This window comes from Bufo bufo, chromosome 2 (assembly GCF_905171765.1).
Source record: "Bufo bufo chromosome 2, aBufBuf1.1, whole genome shotgun sequence".
In the NCBI taxonomy this organism is placed as follows: Eukaryota; Metazoa; Chordata; class Amphibia; order Anura; family Bufonidae; genus Bufo; species Bufo bufo.
This window is the reverse complement of record NC_053390.1, coordinates 360,812,669-360,831,923: the sequence shown is the minus strand read 5'-3', so window position 1 is coordinate 360,831,923 and position 19,255 is coordinate 360,812,669. Positions and strand designations below refer to the sequence as shown.

Here is a 19,255-nt window from a genome sequence, read left to right as displayed (position 1 = left end):
AAGCGTGTTCGTAAGTGCTGTGGGGATACAGGGGAACATGGGAACATGGGAGAGCGCAGCGTTAGTTCAACTTAATAACAGGATAAGGATTCACGTTTATAAATACTTCGGTGAGCAGAGGGCCGGTGTATTGGGGGACACTGTTATGAGGGGGATCTGTGGATGACATATAGCAGTGTCATCCACAGATCCCCCCCCATAACAGTTCCATCCACAGATCCCCCCCCACCTCATAACAATGCCATCCACAGATATCCCACCCCATAGCAGTACCATCCACAGATATCCCACCCCATAACAGTTCCATCCACAGATCCCCCACCTTATAACAATGCCATCCACAGATCCCCCATAACAGCACCATCCACAGATCCCCCACCCCATAACAATGCCATCCACAGATCCCCCCACCCCATAACAATGCCATCCACAGATATCCCACCCCATAGCAGTACCATCCACAGATCCCCCATAACAGTGCCATCCACAGATCCCCCATAACAGTGCCATCCACAGATCCCCCATAACAGTGCCATCCACAGATCCCCCATAACAGTGCCATCCACAGATCCCCATAACGGTGCCATCAACAGATCCCCCATAACAGCGCCATCCACAGATCCCCCATAACAGCGCCATCCACAGATCCCCCATAACAGTGCCATCCACAGATCCCCATAACAGTGCCATCCACAGATCCCCATAACAGTGCCATCCACAGATCCCCATAACAGTGCCATCCACAGATCCCCATAACAGTGCCATCCACAGATCCCCATAACAGTGCCATCCACAGATCCCCATAACAGTGCCATCCACAGATCCCCATAACAGTGCCATCCACAGATCCCCATAACAGTGCCATCCACAGATCCCCATAACAGTGCCATCCACAGATCCCCCATAACAGTGCCATCCACAGATCCCCCATAACAGCGCCATCCACAGATCCCCCATAACAGTGCCATCCACAGATCCCCCATAACAGTGCCATCCACAGATCCCCCATAACAGTGCCATCCACAGATCCCCCATAACAGTGCCATCCACAGATCCCCCATAACAGTGCCATCCACAGATCCCCCATAACAGTGCCATCCACAGATCCCCCATAACAGTGCCATCCACAGATCCCCCATAACAGTGCCATCCACAGATCCCCCATAACAGTGCCATCCACAGATCCCCCATAACAGTGCCATCCACAGATCCCCCATAACAGTGCCATCCACAGATCCCCCATAACAGTGCCATCCACAGATCCCCCATAACAGTGCCATCCACAGATCCCCCATAACAGTGCCATCCACAGATCCCCCATAACAGTGCCATCCACAGGTCCCCCATAACAGTGCCATCCACAGGTCCCCCATAACAGTGCCATCCACAGGTCCCCCATAACAGTGCCATCCACAGGTCCCCCATAACAGTGCCATCCACAGGTCCCCCATAACAGTGCCATCCACAGGTCCCCCATAACAGTGCCATCCACAGGTCCCCCATAACAGTGCCATCCACAGGTCCCCCATAACAGTGCCATCCACAGGTCCCCCATAACAGTGCCATCCACAGGTCCCCCATAACAGTGCCATCCACAGGTCCCCCATAACAGTGCCATCCACAGGTCCCCCATAACAGTGCCATCCACAGGTCCCCCATAACAGTGCCATCCACAGATCCCCCACATGACAGTGCGTCATCCACAGGTCCCCCATAACAGTGCCATCCACAGATATCCCACCCCATAGCAGTACCATCCACAGATATCCCACCCCATAGCAGTACCATCCACAGATCCCCATAACAGTGCCATCCACAGATCCCCCATAACAGTGCCATCCACAGATCCCCCATAACAGTGCCATCCACAGATCCCCCACATGACAGTGCGTCATCCACAGGTCCCCCATAACAGTGCCATCCACAGATCCCCCACATGACAGTGCGTCATCCACAGATCCCCCATAATAGTGTCATGCACAGACCACCATTAATTCAAAGCCCACCAAAAGCAGAACTTTTGGTTAAAAATATTTTTTTCTTATTTTCCTCCTCAAAAACCTAGGTGCGTCTTATAGTGAAGTTTAATATTTGTATATATATATATATATATATATATATATAGGTCTCACTTGTGTTATTGGGCAACGGGATGTTGGGGGTCAGCAGTCATGAAACAACAATGTTGTTCTATGAAAATGTACGATTTTTTATTTTATTTTTTTGATGCGGCCCACATAAACTTAAATTTTGTTTTTTTGACCCATGTTAGCCTTTGAGTTTGACATGCTTGTTCTACATAATTAAAAAACTAATCTTCATTTCATGATGGAATAACCTTTGGATGGTAATATATTTTCCTCAAAAAGCATTTTATATAAAAAAAAAAAATCAGATTTAAATAAAAAAAAAAACAGATTTTTGTATTTTATTTTTTAAAAATCATAGATTTTTATCCACCCTGTAACATGTATAGTTTCTTGTTAACGGGGCAACTTTTTTTTTTTTTTCTCATTTGTATTTTAGTATGTCATCTAAGGGGTCATTGAAAGGTACTTTTTTTTTTTTCTCTAGAACTTTTCCACTGTAACTGGGGCATGCAGAATAGCCCTAGTTGCCAGGGAATACATCAACCTTGTGGGGGCATTCTACACATACAGAGGTGTTCGAGGTCTCATGATAGATCATCAATATCATGAAACCGAAATACCTCCTTAATCCCGCGCTGTACATATACGGCGCTCTGGATTAAAGCCCAGGACTATACATGTACGGCTCTTGGTTGCTTATGTTTATGTAGATTCCCACTACATCCTATGGAACAATAAATGGTACCATTAGAAAGTGCAACTTGTCTCGAAAATAACAAGCCCTCATATGATATGTGAATGAATTTTTTTTAAAATGTTATTGCTCTTGGAATGCAGGGAGCGCGTCAGAATTCCTATCACTCTAATAGATATCAATTACAGTGAATGGGACAAGGGATCAATAGTAATAGGGATTAAGTTAAAAGTAAAAAAAAAAAATAATTGTGTAAATCACCCCCCTTTCCCAATTTTACGTAACTGAAACAAAAATGAAAAGCACACGATTCGACATTTTTTTTTTTTGTCACCTTGTTCCCCCCCAAAAATGTAATAACTTTGATCAGAATGTTTATGTACCCCAGGAATTGTACCAATCAAAACTACAGTTCTGTAAAAAAAAAAAAAAAAAAAAAAAAAAGCCCTCACACAGCTCTGTAGCCCTAAATATAAAAAGTTATGGCTGTCAAAAAATGTAAATGTTGATGCAAAGAAAATTTTGTAATAAAATAAAAACTGTACAAGCATCATCGTGTTCCACAAAAAAATAAGCTCTCGCATGGCTATGTGAATGGAAAAATAAAAAAGTTATGGTTATTGGAACGTGGGGAACAAAAGTAAAAAATGAAAATAGGCCCGGGTTTTGAGGGTTTAAAGTGCTATAGTGATTATCATTATTGTAATGTATATGCAGCTGGACAGTGATACACAACAGCTTATTCCGAAAAATAATGGAAAGAGAATTCATTCTGTTTCTTTATTTCCTTTTTGTCTTGATGCAGGGCACGCCTCAGAAAGGATTACGATGATTTTCTAAAACTGACAAATTCAGAAAATCTTACCAGGGAATCATGTAATCGTGTAAATTGTGAGGATAATAGATCTCCAAATTCTGCTTCTAAAATGTCTGTTCATTGTCAACAAGAAGCACAGAAAAAAGACTTTCCTGGTAAGAATTTAGAATTTTCTTTACTGTTGGTGAAAGACATACATTTGTACTCATAAGTTTACATACACTATTTTATTAAGGCTATATTCACATCTGCATTTGATGCGTTGTTAGGGGGCTCTATAGCATTTTCCTTTAAAGCTAGGGAACAGAATAGTGCAACATGCTTCATTATTTTGTTGATTGAATTGTCAGGTTCTAAAGGTAACCTGACTGATCCCTTAAGGGTCCATTCACACGTCCGTGAATGTGTCCGCACCCGTTTCGCAATTCTGTGGAACGGGTGCGGACAAATTAATTCTCTATGTGGACGGAATGGATGCGGAGAGAACACAGTGCTTGAAATGGTGGAGAGAAAAGTCCTGCATGAAATGGATAAAGCAGCTGCTCGGAAAAGCACGCCGTCGCTCTATTAATTTTTGTGGGAGTGCTGGAGATGGCCAAGTACTGTACTGTGGGTAGAGGATAACTTCCTATAACCAGAATACTCCATTAATTAACATTCACCATATGTCTACTTTATGTTGGCATCATTTTTTAAATGTCATTTTCCCTAACGCTTCCACACCGGCACTGATAAGAGCTTGATCCCGCCTCCCAGGGACAGGAAACAACAGTGGAAGCCAAAATAAAAGGACACCTCCTCCAACCTACTCCAGATGTTGTTGTTTCCTGTCCCTCAGGACGGGTGGAAGCCTTGTCAGTGCGCTGACTAAAGATTCTGAAGCGCTCAGCCTAGGATCCTTCCCCTTTTTTGGGAGGGCTGAGCAGGGGACAGAGGTTCTGGGTGGAGCGTGGGCTCTCCTTCTCTGTCCCTAGGAGTAAGTCCCGCTCTGGGCATCCCGGGCTGTGCCTACCTTTAGGAAGAGGGGTTTGACGCCTTGCGCGTCTCGCAGGAGGAATCCTCTGTGGGCAGGAGGAATCCTCTGTGGGCAGGGAATTCCTGGGACGCCGCATTGCCTTTCCTTGGCGCGCTTCCTGCATTGGCTGATGTCATCATGCCAGCCGGAGGGGGCGTGGCCATAGGGACGCGCAGCGTGCGCTCGAAGCCGGCGTGGGTGTGGAGCCAAAAGACAGGACGCTGAGTTCAAATATGGCTCGGCTTTTCCTGAGAAGTGGAATGCAGCAAGGATCCAGACCCGCTGATCTCTGCAAGATGTCCTCCTCTGATGCCTAATGCAGACCTTCTGATCCCTGCAAAGCCATCAGCCTGGTAAGAGACCTCCTCCTTTTGGGTTTGATGGATGATATTCTCCTGTCTCATGATCACCACCCGGGTGCTGGTGTGGGTCTAGTTCTAATATAATGTATATATTCCTTTAGGTAAAAGAGGCTGGCCCTGCAAAATTCTCAGGTGGTAAACCCACAAAAAAGAAATGTGTGTCTCCCCCATTCTAGTAAAAAAGCGCTATGTCCACGATGTACGAAAAGATGGTGGCGGTAGAGTCACCTTTTATGGAAAACCTTAGAACCCGTATTAGGGGCGAGGTCAATTCAGCAATAGACCAACGTATGGCACCTTCCTCATCCCATCCATCTACTTCAAAATCCATGGATCCTTCCTCGGACGTATTTGACTTGGATGAAGGATAACTTTTCTCTGGTGACTCTGATTCCTCAGATGACTGCTCCGGCCGTATGTTATGTTCCCCGGAGGATACAGACTTTCTGTTAAAAACTATTCGGGAAACTATGAAAATAGAAGATGCTAAAGAACCCTGATCTATCCCTGACCAAATATTTCAGGGTTTGGGTGAAAATAAAAAAAAACGGGTATTCCCTATTCATGATAATATAAAGGACATTCTATCTAGGGAATGGAAAGACCCGGAGAAAAGACCCATTATTTCAAAAGCCTTCAAACAAAAATATCGGTTTGCAGAGTCCAATTGTGAAACAAGTGAAAAACAAACTGTGCTGCTAGGTCACTTTCTTTCTGGATCAATCAGATGGAAAGTCATTTAGCAGCTGGTACCCCCCAGGAAGAAATTATATCCTCTCTCCCGGTTTTGAAGCAGGCCTCAAGTTTTTTGGCGGATGCTTCTGCAGATCTCGTGAGGCTCTCAGCCAGGTCTACAGCTCTATCAAACGCCACCTGTAGGTTGAGATCCTGGTCGGGGAAAGTGGGCTCAAAGAGTCGCCTTTATGCTATTCCCTTTGAGGGGGATAGACTATTTGGATCCGCATTAGACGACCTTTTGTATAAGGCCTCAGACTGAGAAAAAAAGGGTTTACTTCTGAATCCCGTTTTTTCCAACAAAGAAAACATTTTCGTTTCCAAAACAAGTTTAAGCAGACCCAAAACAAAAAAGGAATCTTCAGGTAGATGGAAATCTTCTAGAGGCTGGGGTAGGGGTTTCTTATTCAATCCCGACTCCTCTTCCAAGAAGCCCCAATGACGCCAGAAGTCCAGTAGGTGGCAGGCCTTCAGTGTTCAGCCAAGCTTAGGATTCTATAGGAGCCTCCCCCTGGGTCCTAAAACAAATAAATTCTGGTCACAAAATAGATTTCCATTCCTTGCCGCCCGCAAGATTCCTTACAAACAAGGTTACTACAGATCCTCTCAAACAGAAGGCCCTAGAGTCAGAGGTTTCTTTCCTATTAGAAAAAAACGGGTTGTTTCAGAAGTTCCGATAACCCAGGGGGGTCAGGGGGTCTACTCTCCCCTATTTCTTATAAAAAAAAAAAAAACAATAAAAAGTGGGAAGTTCAGAACCATCTTCAATCTAAGGGCCTAAATCACTTTGTCATTTAAAAAAAATTCAAAATGGAATTGATAAAATCTGCAGTAAATCTCCTCTTTTAGGATTATTACATGATAACAGTCGATCTGGTGGATGCCTATTATTATGTTTCCATTTACCGCGAGAGTCAAAAATGATCTCAGGTTCGCTGTCTACATAGAGGGGGAGCTCCGCTTTTTTCAATATCGGGCTTTACCTTTTGGCCTCTGCAGTGCACCATGTCTTTTCACGAAAATGATGGCAGATGTAGTGGGCTACTTCCATCTAAAAGGAATAATAGTGGTACCCTATCTGAACACCCTAATCGCTGCAGATTCCTGTTCTCGTCTTCTGGACCATCTCAGAATTGTGAAACAAACCCTGGCCTCCCTAAGGTGGGTTATCAATCAGGAGAAGTCAAGACTAGTTCAAGTCAACAGAGATTATTTCTAGGTGCACTCCTGGACACCCACCATTTCTTCTTTCTTCTTTCAGACCGCATCGATAAGAGACATCATGTGCCTGTTGGGACTCCTCAGCAATATTCTCCGTAAATTGGGGTCAGGCCCACACCAGAATCCTGCAGTCTTTTCTCCTGTCATCCTGAGACAAGACGCAGAGTTCCCTAGGAAATTAAAATAAAAATCCCATACCAGGTAAAAAAAAAAAACCTGAGTTGGTGGACGGTGGAGAAACATCTACAGGGGTGCAGTGGTGGCCGAAGAATCAGATTACAGTAACCACCGATATAAGCAGCAAAGGTTGGGGAGCACATGCTCTGCAGGAATTGGTAGAAGGAACATGGAGTCCTCAGATTACTCTAGCATCTTCAAACCTAAGAGAATTGACAGCTGTCTTCCAAGACTTCCTAAGTTTGAAACCAACTATTCTACACCACCATGTCAAGGTATTCTCTGACAATGACGGTGGCATATCTAAATCGCCAAGGAGGGACGAGAAGCAAATCCTTGGCGGTTGTCTCAAGAAGAATATTCAAATGGGGAGAGGAGAACCTAACATCCATTTCAGCGGTTCACTTAAGAGGGAAAGAAAATGTTTTTGCCGATTTCCTTAGCAGACAGTCTCTCGAAGGAGAATGATCGTCAAATCAGAAGATCTTCAGTCAGATCATAGACAAGTGGGGGCTTCCGTGTTGGATCTGTTCGCAACAAGACAGAACAGGAAGGTAGAAAAATGTTATTCCATCAGCCCCAGGGAGAATCTAGATCAGATAGATGCTCTCTCTCTGCCATGGCCCAGAGGTCTTTTCTATGCATTTCCACCATACTCTCTGATTGCAAGGACTCTGATGAAGATACGAGAGGAAGAGGCACAAGTTATGATTGCCCCCTATTGGCCAAAAAGGTCTTGGCTCCCCCTGCTTCAAAACCTCGCTTCAAGGTTTCTGCCTCAGATTCCGTACCTTCTCCATCAGGGTCCGGCCCTTTTATCCTAACATACAGCATCTACACTTAGCGGCTTGTAGACTGAACAGATCTTATTAAAAGAAAAGGGTTTTTCTGAGGTGGTCATTATCGACCTTACTACACAGTAGAAAGCAGATAACTTTCTTGAGGCTACAGATTCCTTTAGAAAGTCTGATCATCTCAGTGTCCAGTTTCAAGGAAAAAATATGGGCCTCTAAGGCTTCAATAGCCAGATGAATAAAACAAACCATAAACCATCATCCTGTGTTATAAAGAGAAAAAGGTTTCTCCCCCCCCTTAGGGTTGAAGGCCCATTCCACTAGGGCTCTGTCCACCTCTTGGGCGGAAACGGGATCTGCTTCTGTGGATCAGATATGTAGGGCTGCCACATGGTCCAACCCCATGACCTTCTTCAGGCATTATAAACTTGATGTTATGGCTAACCAGGATTTGGCTTTTGGATGGAAAGTCCTTTCAACTGTAGTCCCTCCTTGAAAATCTCTCTGTGCCGGTGTGGAGGCGTTAGGGAAAGATGGCAATTACTCTTACCGTTAACTTGATTTCCCGTAGCCTCCACAACGGCACTGGGGTCCCCCCCCCCCAAAAAAAAATGTTCTTTTTGTACATATAAATATTTCACATATATAGTAATGGATCCTATTCACAGTTTATTTACATGATATTCTTTTGTTATAAATTATCTTCGGTTCTCTGTTACCTGGAGTAAGTTGGAGGAGGTGTCCTTTTAGTTTGGCTTCTGCTGTTGTTTCCTGTCCCTGGGAGGCGGGATCAAGCTCCTATCAGTGCCGTTGTGGAGGCTACGGGAAATCAAATTACTAGTAAGAGTAATTGTCGTCATAATTTTTTTAAGATGTTAGGAAGCTTAGAATTTTAGAAGCAGTTTTAAAAAAAATTTAAGAAAATTTCCAAAAACATCTATTTTAAGGACCAGTTCAGTTCTGAAGTCACTTTGAGGGGCTAACAAAATAGAAACCACCAACAATTGACCCCATTTTAGAAAATACACCCCTCAAATTATTCAAAACTGATTTTTGAAACTGTCAACCCTTTATAGGAATTAAAGCAAAATGGAGGTGAAATTAAAAAATTAGATTTTTATTTTTTATTTTTTTGCAGGATTTACATTTTAATCCATTTTTCCTGTAACACACCAAGGGTTAACAGGCATTTCATAGAATTTAGAAACACTTGACAGTGAAAATGAAAAATTACATTTCTTACAATAAAATGTCGCTTTAGGTCTAAACTTCATTTTCACAAGGTGTAAACGGAAAAAAAATCAAACCACAATTTAATCCCGTTTTCTGCAAAATCCCTTATGTGGTCCTAAACTGCTGTATGGGCATAGCACAGGGCTAAGGGAAGTAGAGCCATATGGCTTTTGGAGCGCAGTTTTTGCTGAAATATTTTTTGAGCGCCATGTCATATTTGAGACCCGGAGTACCCGTACAGTGAAAACCCACTAGAAGTGACCACATTTTGTAAACCACATTCCTCAAGTAATTTTTCGAGGTGTGTAGTGAATGCTTTGACCCCACAGGTTTTTCAAAGAAGTTAGAAACACTTGACTGTGGAAATGAAAAACATTATTTCAATTAAATGTTTTAGCCCTAGATTTTTCATTTTTACAAGGGGTAATAGGAAACAAAGCACCCAAAATATAGTTATATTTTTTCCAGTACGACAATACCCCTTATGTGGTCGTAAACTGCTTTTTGGGCACATTTCAGGGTTCATAAGTGTGCATTTGAGGCCTAGTTTGGTGATCTATATATATATATTTTTTTTACAGCACTGTCTGACAACTGTAGAGGCTCTGTGGTGAATAGGGGGGGGGGGGGGGATGACTCCAAAGAAGTGACCCCATTTTAGAAACCACACCGCTCACAGAATTTACCAAGGGGAGTAGTGGGCATTTTGACCCCACAGTTGTTTTGCAAAAATTAATTCACAGCAGATGGTGCAAAGTGAAAATTGCAATTTCTCCACAGATATGCCAGTGCTCATCGTGTGCCAGTGTGTAAAGCAAGCCCTCTTATTATTATACTGTGTTTCCTGATTTTTATAAACGCCCTACATGTAGCCCTATTCTTTTGCTTGGACATACTACAGGGCACAATAGTAAATGAGCACCATGTATATTAAAGGCCCAATGTGGTGATTTACACATCTTGTGTAGACAACTGTAGAGACTTTGGGGAGAAATAATAAATGGAACCACTGAGAAGGGACCCCATTTTGTAAACTCAGTCAAGGTATTGAGGGGTGGAGTGAGCATTTTGACACCACAGATATTTTGCAGGAATTAATGGACAGTGGATTGTGCAAAGTGAAAATTGCTATTTCAGTGCCCATCTGGTGCCATTACATCACAATTCTTAAATTTTGAGGCAGTTTCTACTGGGTATGGAAAAGTCATAAACTTGGATGTAAGCTGCTGTATGGGCACACGGCAGGGCTCAGAACAGAAGAAGCGACGTTTGGCTTTTGTAGCAAGGATTTTGCTAGAATGGTTGAGCACTACATTTGCAGAGCCCCTCAGATGGAAATCCCCAATTAGTGACCCAATTTTAGAAACTACCCTCCTAAAGTTAATTATAAAGGTGGTGAGTGAGCATTTTGACGTCACAGGTATTTTGCAGAAATAAATAAGCAGCAGACGGCCCAGAATGAAAATTGCAAGTTTTCTACAGACATGGCATTTCAGTGTTGCGTATGCTGTACTCGCCTCGTTTTGTGCAGAATAAGTTGCGATTGTCATTGGTTCTATTTTGGGGTCTATAGACTTTTTTTTGCTTGTTTTTTATTTTGCTTTGGGAAGCGGGATGAAGAAAAGGCAGCAATTCTGCCATCGCTTTTTTTGGGTACAATGTGTACCAAGTAGAGAAAACAACATGTTAACTTTGTGCTTGTCAGTACGATTACAGAGACTCCAATTTTAATTTTTTTCGTTTTGATACTTTTATGTAATAAAAGTATTTCTGAAAAAATATATATTTTTGTGTCTCCATTTTCTGAGAGCCATATTTATTATTCTGGTGATGGTCTTGTGTGAGGGCTAATTTTTTTGCGTGACATTCTCATTGATACCATTTTGGGATACATACAACTTGTTCATCGCTTGATACCATGTTTTTTGGGAGGCAAGGTTGTTCTGACATAGTTGTGTGTTTTTTTATATTTTTTATATATATATATATATATATATATATATATATTATATATATATATATATATGTGATTTACTCTTTTATTTTTATAAAACACATTTTTTATTTTATTTTATACTTTGTGCCCAAATATGGTCATTTAAGAATTTTTGGGGGACATTTAACATTACTTTTATTTTTTTTATTCAGAACTGATCCGGGTATTTTTTTACGTGTTTTCACTGAATAAACATGGTAAAACATTAAAAGCAGTATAAATTTGGTATTTTCATGTGTACAAGGAAAAAAAATGGATTAAAAAACATTTCTAAATTTCACCCCTTTTTTGCTTTTAACTCCTGTGGAACACCTAAAGGGTTAACAAGGTTTCTAAAATCCTATTTGAGTCTAAGGGGCGTAGTTTCTATAATGGGGTCATTTATGGGTGGTTTCTATTATGTAAGCCACTCAGTGATTTTACAACTAAACTGGTCCTTAAAGGGCATCTGTCAGCAGATTTGTACCTATGAAACTGGTTGACCTGTTGCATGTGCGTTTGGCAGCTGAAGGCATCTGTGTTGGTGCCATGTTCATATGTTGCCCGCATTGCTGAGAAAAATGAGGTTTTAATATAATGCAAATGAGCCTATAGGGGTAAAGGGGGGCATTGACATTACACCTAGTGGCTCTCCTCTCTGCAACTGCCGCACCCTCTCCTCATTGATTGACAGTGTCAGGCGTGATGATTGCACTGCCTGGCCCTGTCAAAGTGCAGAGGGCACAGCAGTTGCAGAGAGAGCTGAGCCTCTAGGTGTAATGGCAACACCCTCATAGCTCCTAGAGGCTCATGTGCATATAGTAAAACATAATTTTTGTTAGCAATGCGGGCACATATGAACATGGAACCAACACAGGTGGTCAGCTGCCAAGCACACATGCAACAGGTCAGCCAGTTACAAATATACTGACAGATGTCCTTTTAAAAAAAAAGTCCGGTTTTGGAAATTTTCTTGAAATTTTTTTAAAAAAATAGTCAAGTAATAACTATTTTAAGAGCTATCCATATCTGTCTTCAAAGCCGAGAAATAAAAAATTTCAAAAATTGCAAATTTTTCCAAATGTTCTGTAAATTGTAGATTTTTTTTTTTTTTTTTTTTTTTAAATAAAGTTAAAACATATTAACTCAAATTTACCACTAACATGAAGTACAATGTGTCACAAGAAAACAATCTCAGAATTACTTGGATAACTAAAAGCTTTCCAAACTTATTAGCGCACAGTGTCAGATTTTCCAAATTTGTCTCGGTCCTTAAAGAGGACCTTTCACCTGTATAAACTATGTGAACTGAGTATGCTGCCATATAGAGCGGCGCCCGGGGATCTCACTGCACCTACTATCATCCCCGGGCGCCGCTCCGTTCTCCCGTTATAGGCTCCGGTACCTTTGCTTTTTAAGTTATAGTAGGTGGGTCTTCCCTTGTCCTGTGGGCGTCTCCTTCTCCTAGGCTGCAGCGCTGGCCAATCGCAGCGCACAGCTCACAGCCTGGGAGGTTTTTTTCTCCCAGGCTGTGAGCTGTGCGCTGCGATTGGCCAGCGCTGCAGCCTAGGAGAAGGAGACTCCAACAGGACAAGGGAAAACCCGCCTACTATAACTTAAAAAGCAAAGGTACCGGAGCCTATAACGGGAGAACGGAGCGGTGCCCGGGGATAATAGTAGGTGCAGTGAGATCCCCGGGCGCCGCTCTATATGGCAGCATACTCAGTTCACATAGTTTATACAGGTGAAAGGTCCTCTTTAAGGTAAAAATTTGCTTGGTCCTGAAGGGGTTAGTACAAAAAAAAAAAAAAAAACACTTGGGGGAAAAAAACTATTTCTTTTCTTCTCCGTATTCTGAACTCCATAACTTTATATGGAGTGTGTATGACTTTTTGATAACTTTTTTTTTTTTTATAAATTTTAATTTTTTTTTTTTAAATGGTGAATTGGCCATTTCGAATTTTTTTTTTTCCCGTTACGCCTTTCTCTTGGATAATTTTTTAAATATTTTAATAGAATGGGCATTTTGGGACGCGGTGATGCCTATCTTGTTTGTTTTTAAATTTGATTAAAATTTTTAGATTTTAAAAAACTTTACTTTTTTTTAATTTTTTTTTAAAATCCCCCTAGAGGACTATAATAAGCAATGTCTGCTATCGACAATCACAGACATTAGCCCTGGGTGTCTGCTGTGTGAAATAGCAGGCACTCAGAGACTATGGCACTCACTGTGCTCCAAAACAGGCTCCATCTTTAAAGGGACAACTTCCGCTGTATATGTACGGCGCTGGCTGCCTAGGAATTAATGAAATTTTTATTATATAAAAATGAATCCCATGTGAGTGTGTGTCCTAAAAGGGGCATTCCAAATACAGCATTAATGCAATGTTAAGTATTTAGATATTTAATGATTGCACGTACCTTGGCAGTGTGCGGCTGTGTTTTGTGGGGTCACTGAGATTGTACCAAAATTTGGACTGCCCGGACCCCATTTTTCCATAAGTCAGCTGTTGGTGACTCTTAAGAGGACGAGATTCTGTGGAAAGTGAAAAATAGCCAAGCAGACCCCTCTGTGAGAATCCCAGGAATGACTAACAATGTTTCTTGCCCGTTTTCTTAACTTCAATATATAATATGAAATCTGTTCAGCGGGCTGTTTGGAAAAATGACCAGGGACCTTTTTTTATTTTTATTTTTTTATTATATAGGTTGGGTCGTTGGGATGTAAAAAATCTATCACCAGGAACCTCCAAACTCAACTGTTTGTATAGACATATAAATGTGGTTCACCTGACTAAAAATCCGTTTTTCGTTTCTTAATCGAAGGATGTGTTCACCAGGTTTGATATGCAAATTAGTCCTTTGGGGCAATGAGGGAATCACGGTTACCACTGTTTCACCCAAGCTCCACTCCTCTGTGGCCAGGAAAAAGGAGCTGACCACAGAAAGGAGTAGAGCTTGGGTGTAACGAGAACAGTGGTCACATCCTCATTGCATTAAAGACCTAGTTTGCATATATTACAAAAAAGTATCCTAACTCGCGCGCAGAGCCTCGGATCAAAGGTAAGGCTACTTTCACACTAGCTTTAATATTTTCCGGTATTGAGATCCGTCATAGGGCCTCAATACCGGAAAAAAATGCTTCTGAACAGAACTGAATGCTCCAAAATGCATTCCGTTCCGTTCTCATACCGAAGAGAAAACCGCAGCCTGCTGCGGTTTGCTTTCCGTCCTGGGATGCGGAGCAAAACGGATCAGTCATGACCCACAATGCAAGTCAATAGGGACGAATCCGTTTTCTCTGACACAATAGAAAACTAATCCGTCCCCCATTGACTTTTCAATGGAGTTCATGATGGATCCATCTTAGCTATGTTAAAGATAATACAGCCAGATCCATTCAGAATGGACGCAGACGGTTGTATTATCGTTAACGGAAGCGTTTTTGCTGGACCCTGCCGGATCCAACAAAAACCGCTAGTGTGAAAGTAGCCTAAACAGTGTTTTAATCAGGTGAACCGCAGCTATCTGTCTGCAAACAGCTTTATAGAGAGGTATAGATATATTATAATAGCTCCTTTTTTTTTATTCCTGATAGCACTCTACAATTGGGCATTCAGCATTGTATTTTCTTATGTCTATTTGTTTTACAGAAAAGCTAGTGGAATCGGAGGTGGGAATGTGTGGAAAAAGCAAGATAGATGGGCCAGATTCTCTTTCAAAAGAATTGCCAGGAAGAAGCTGTAAGCGCCTGAACAGACAGTGCACTTATACAGATAATGAAGAAAAAAACAATTTCCCACACAAGAGAATAAAATTAAGCAGTCTTGTCACTCAAGTCTCAAGTTCTTCCTCTGAATGCAGGGCCCATCTAAAATGTTTAGAAGGCCAGCAGCACGTTCAACCAGGTGTTGCAGAAATAAGGCCCAATGTCATGTGTGCCTCACCATCGGATGCTTTCAAAGGGACCAAGCCAATACAGGCTTTATTAGCAAAAAATCTTGGGAACAAAGTGACCTTAACAAGCCATCTTGAACAGACTGCTGTCAAACCTGTTTCTCAAAATGTTGAAGTAGTCACAGCGCAGTCTACAGTACCTTGTCAGACTTTAAAAAGTCCATTACATATGATTTACAAGCTCCCAGATGCGCACTGCATCCCTCTTCTCCAGAACTCCCCTGTGAAGATTCAAGTACAACCTGGATTAGATACTAAACCAGGAGACAAGCCTTTGCAGCAGGTACTGCTTTTGCCTAAAAACCTATTCGTCCAGCAAAAGGATGAAACACTATCAAGAGAGGATAACCTCTGTGCTCATCCAGATGTATCCAACCGAATCCTTATGTCTAATGTTTCATCGCCTGTTTCTTCTATAGGTTACGTTAATGCAGAGAAAACAGTACAGGTTGTCTTACCTTTCAACAGCACAGTACATTCCACAATATCTCAACCCCCAGTAACAACGTTTTCTTGTAGTACCTCAGGATCACTATGTGAACCAAGTAAAAGCATTACTCCCATTTTTTCTGCTAATTTGCCAACATCAGTGGTGCCATCAGTTTTGACATCACGAGTTCAGTCTGACTTTCAGTCTGATGTCACATCTAACACAGGCAGAAATCTTATGGCTAGTCACATATTAAATGTATCCAGTGGACCAAAAACGGATGTATCGGAAGCTAAACAGGAATTAAAAACTGTATGCATTAGAGACTCCCAGTCAATTCTTGTAAGAACTAGAGGCGGCAATACCGGACTTGTAAAAGTACAACAAAGTCAAGAACCAGTTACTCCAGTATCAAACTCTATATTTACTTTTACCCCACAGCTTCAGTCATTCTTACTCTCAAGATCTAAAACTGCTTCTCCCAGTTTTACTCCAGTAACTCCATCTCCAGGCCTGCAGACATCATCCGTTTCTGGTGACAGAAACTATCAGACAGAAATAAACACTAAGTCTACACAAGTCCAATATCCTAGTTCACAGGTATGTAAAACTACAGAGAAGTCAATGCACTCTTCGAATTTAGTCACGACTGTTTATCCAGGTCATTGGCCAGGTTCCCAAACTACGACTAATATTGCTGCAAATATTGTAAACATGCCACAAGGTGGTAGTACTATGACCAAGAATACAAACCTGAAACAAACAGAAAATAGTATTTCAGTTGTTCAGCCTGACACTAACACCACTTCAAAGGGCGGGTTACTGAGTGGCTCCTCCCTCCATAAGGTTGTAGTTATTAAACCGCCTCCTATTCTTCCCTCTGTAAATTCTCCTAAAATAAGCATGCTGACAACGGCAACATCAGCAGTAACGCCACAAAAGTTTGTTTTCATCAACGCTCAAGTTCCATCCAGTTTATCGAGCACAAATGTAGCACTACAAACCCCCAAAACAGCTGCTCCTTCTATTATTGGCAAAACGTATGTCAAGCCCACAGAGTCTTCTCAAATCATTTTAATACCTTCTACCATGACGTCGCCAATAAAAACAGGTTCTGCCTCTATTGTGTCTCAAGTTAAGGATGTCAAGATTGGTTTAACCATAGGACAGACTATTGTCAATTCTGCAAGTAGTGTAAAAAGCATACTACCTATTAATATTTTACAAAATACATTGAGCAAAGGAGGTGAACATACCCATAAAGATTTAGCAGTTTCAAGTGTAAACTGTCAAAATGGACATCTCGCACGTTCAAACCTTGTACGTACTGTGCCTATAACCAAGGCATCGACATCATGTACTGTAATGGCGACAGCAAACCCTATCTCAACTCAGTCGAGTGGAAGTGACATTTTAAAGACTTTGACACCTTTTTCAAAGAGTTTGTGTCCTTCCAGTGAAGGGAGTATTGTAGCTTTCTCAACTGTGAAAACTGGACATCTTTCAACATCTGTTTTACTGTCGACTAAACAATTATCTGGACATGCAAAGGATTCATCATCTTTGCAAATACCTGTTAAAACCACTTGTCTCGGAGAAAGTTCACACTTAAAAACTCTTATAGCATCTGCATATCGGCCAGTAACTAAGGAACTAGTGGAAAATAGTCCATATGTCTCAGAAAAGCTTACTAAAATGCTATCAACAAATGCCCCCAAGGCACAGGTGGCAGGGACATCTCCTTTTATACCTAGTTTATGTAAATTTGGTTCTGTGGACTCTTCGTATCAAGCTGTACCGCCATTTGCATCCACTACTGTTACCCAGTTAAAGCCACAGTTGAATGACCCCTCTACCCATCAGAAACTGCTTATTAATACTAGTACACCATTAGCACCTGGAACTCAGATTACTATTAATGGTACACGTTTAATTGTTCCTCCTCAAGGACTTGGGGTAGGAAGTCATGTTCTGCTCCTGTCAACAAATACTAAACCAGGGCTTTCTTTAGTTGGCGGTGGTGTGCAATCATGCCATAGTTCCCTTCCTACTACAATACAGAAAAGTCCTATAAATCAAAACATGGCACCAGTACAGGCATCAGGGCAAACCTTTAAGAATACGTATTCTGTCGCCAGTTCTAAAATTCTGCCTTCAGTGCAGAATACAACTCAGTATATGACACCTAGAGTTATGTCTCCATGTCCGGTTTCTTTAGGCGAAAGGATTTCAACGTGTCCTGCATTACCCAATGTACCTCTACCTTGCATTGGTCCATGCATACCACAGGGCAGCTATCCGCAGCCAAGTAATGAGATGCATTTACCTAAAAGTATACCAGTCAAGGAACAAGCTGCTATAAATATGGGCAGCACACCTTCTTCAGCTGTTTCAAAGAACAACATGGCCGACTCTCCCCTTTTTATGTATCCCTCTTCAGCACCGGAAAAGCAGCACACTGTAGTATCGTAAATGATAATAATATGTGATGAAAGGGTAGCTTTTTTGTGGCACTTATTTCATGTTGAACTGTCCAGGTTTTTTTTTTTTTTCTTTTTATAGATGTTTCTCAGTGTCTTCATTGAGTTCAGTTTACACAGTTCAAATACATTTTATTTTTTTTTTATTTTTTTTTGTTCACATTTAGTAGAGAAGACTGTGGAATCTACTTTGAGTGAATGAGGATTCACTTTGATCAGCCAGTATAGTTTGCCATTGATAGTCTAGCTATTTGCACTTCTATTTCACTATTTAGCAGTTTATCTAGAGCAGTATTTGTCTTTTTACATTTGTAAAAAAAAAAAAAAAATAACATTTCCTGTTTTGTTTTTTGTTTTTTTTAGGGGGGGGTGGGGGCATGGATATTTATCAGAAGGTTTTAGACTAAATTGTAAAATTGTATATATTCTTTACCCTTAACATTCTTTACTAAATATTCTGTATAAAGAACATTGTCTTATTTATGTTTTGTTTACATAGTGTAAAGTTTTTTAAGTATTTTACAGAAAAGTGTACTGTTTAGCATTAATGCAGACCATTCTGCATGTAGAAAATTAAAAGTCATGCAACAATTTTTACTGTCCTTATTTCTTGAAAGCAAGTCTATGTTTAGGGGGCATTCAAACGGTCGTGCTTTTGTTCTGCATCCAATCTGCATTTTTTGTCAATCAAATGTGGCCCTATTGCGTTGACACAATGTGCTGTCCGCATCCGTAGGTCTGTTCTGCAGTCCCGTAAAAATAATAGAACATGTCCTATTCCTGTCCATTTTGCGGAAAAGAACAGCCATTTGTTATAGTGCGGGACCTGTGGAAGGAAAAATGTGTGATGCACATGGCCGGTATCCATGTTTTGTGGACTTCAAAATAGAGACTGTTGTGTGAATTCCCCCTTTAATGTGATCTTAAAGGAGACCAACCATTTTAAAAGGTCCTGTAACATACATGAAAGGAGTTGTCCAGGCTTTTACTATTGATGACCTATCTTCAGGATAGATCATCAATATCAGATCGGCAGGGGTCCGGCAACCCCGCCGTTCAGCTGTATGAGGAAATGGCGTGCACAGTGAGCACGTGCTACCTCTCTTCTCTCTTCATGCTCTGCCGCTGTTGTCTATGGCAAAGTGGGGGCAGAGCAGTAAGAGAGAGGGCACGTGCGCACTGCGTGTGCCGTCCCCTCATACAGCTGATTGGCAGGGGTGTCTGACCCCCGCCGCTCTAATATTGATGACCTGTCCTGAGGATGGGTCATCAACA

At 41.5% G+C, this 19,255-nt stretch overlaps 1 protein-coding gene across 1 annotated transcript in view; it reads left to right on the top strand.

Annotated features, from left to right (window-relative positions):
• KIAA2026 (KIAA2026 ortholog) overlaps positions 1-18,523 on the top strand; it is an 80,147-nt gene extending 61,624 nt beyond the window's left edge. Inside the window, exons 7-8 of the mRNA XM_040417146.1 lie at positions 3,590-3,756; positions 14,767-18,523. Coding sequence (XP_040273080.1) covers positions 3,590-3,756; positions 14,767-17,972 — 3,373 coding nt within the window. The 3' untranslated portion in view covers positions 17,973-18,523. The remainder of the gene's footprint in view (positions 1-3,589; positions 3,757-14,766) is intronic.
• Positions 18,524-19,255: the final 732 nt, after the last annotated feature.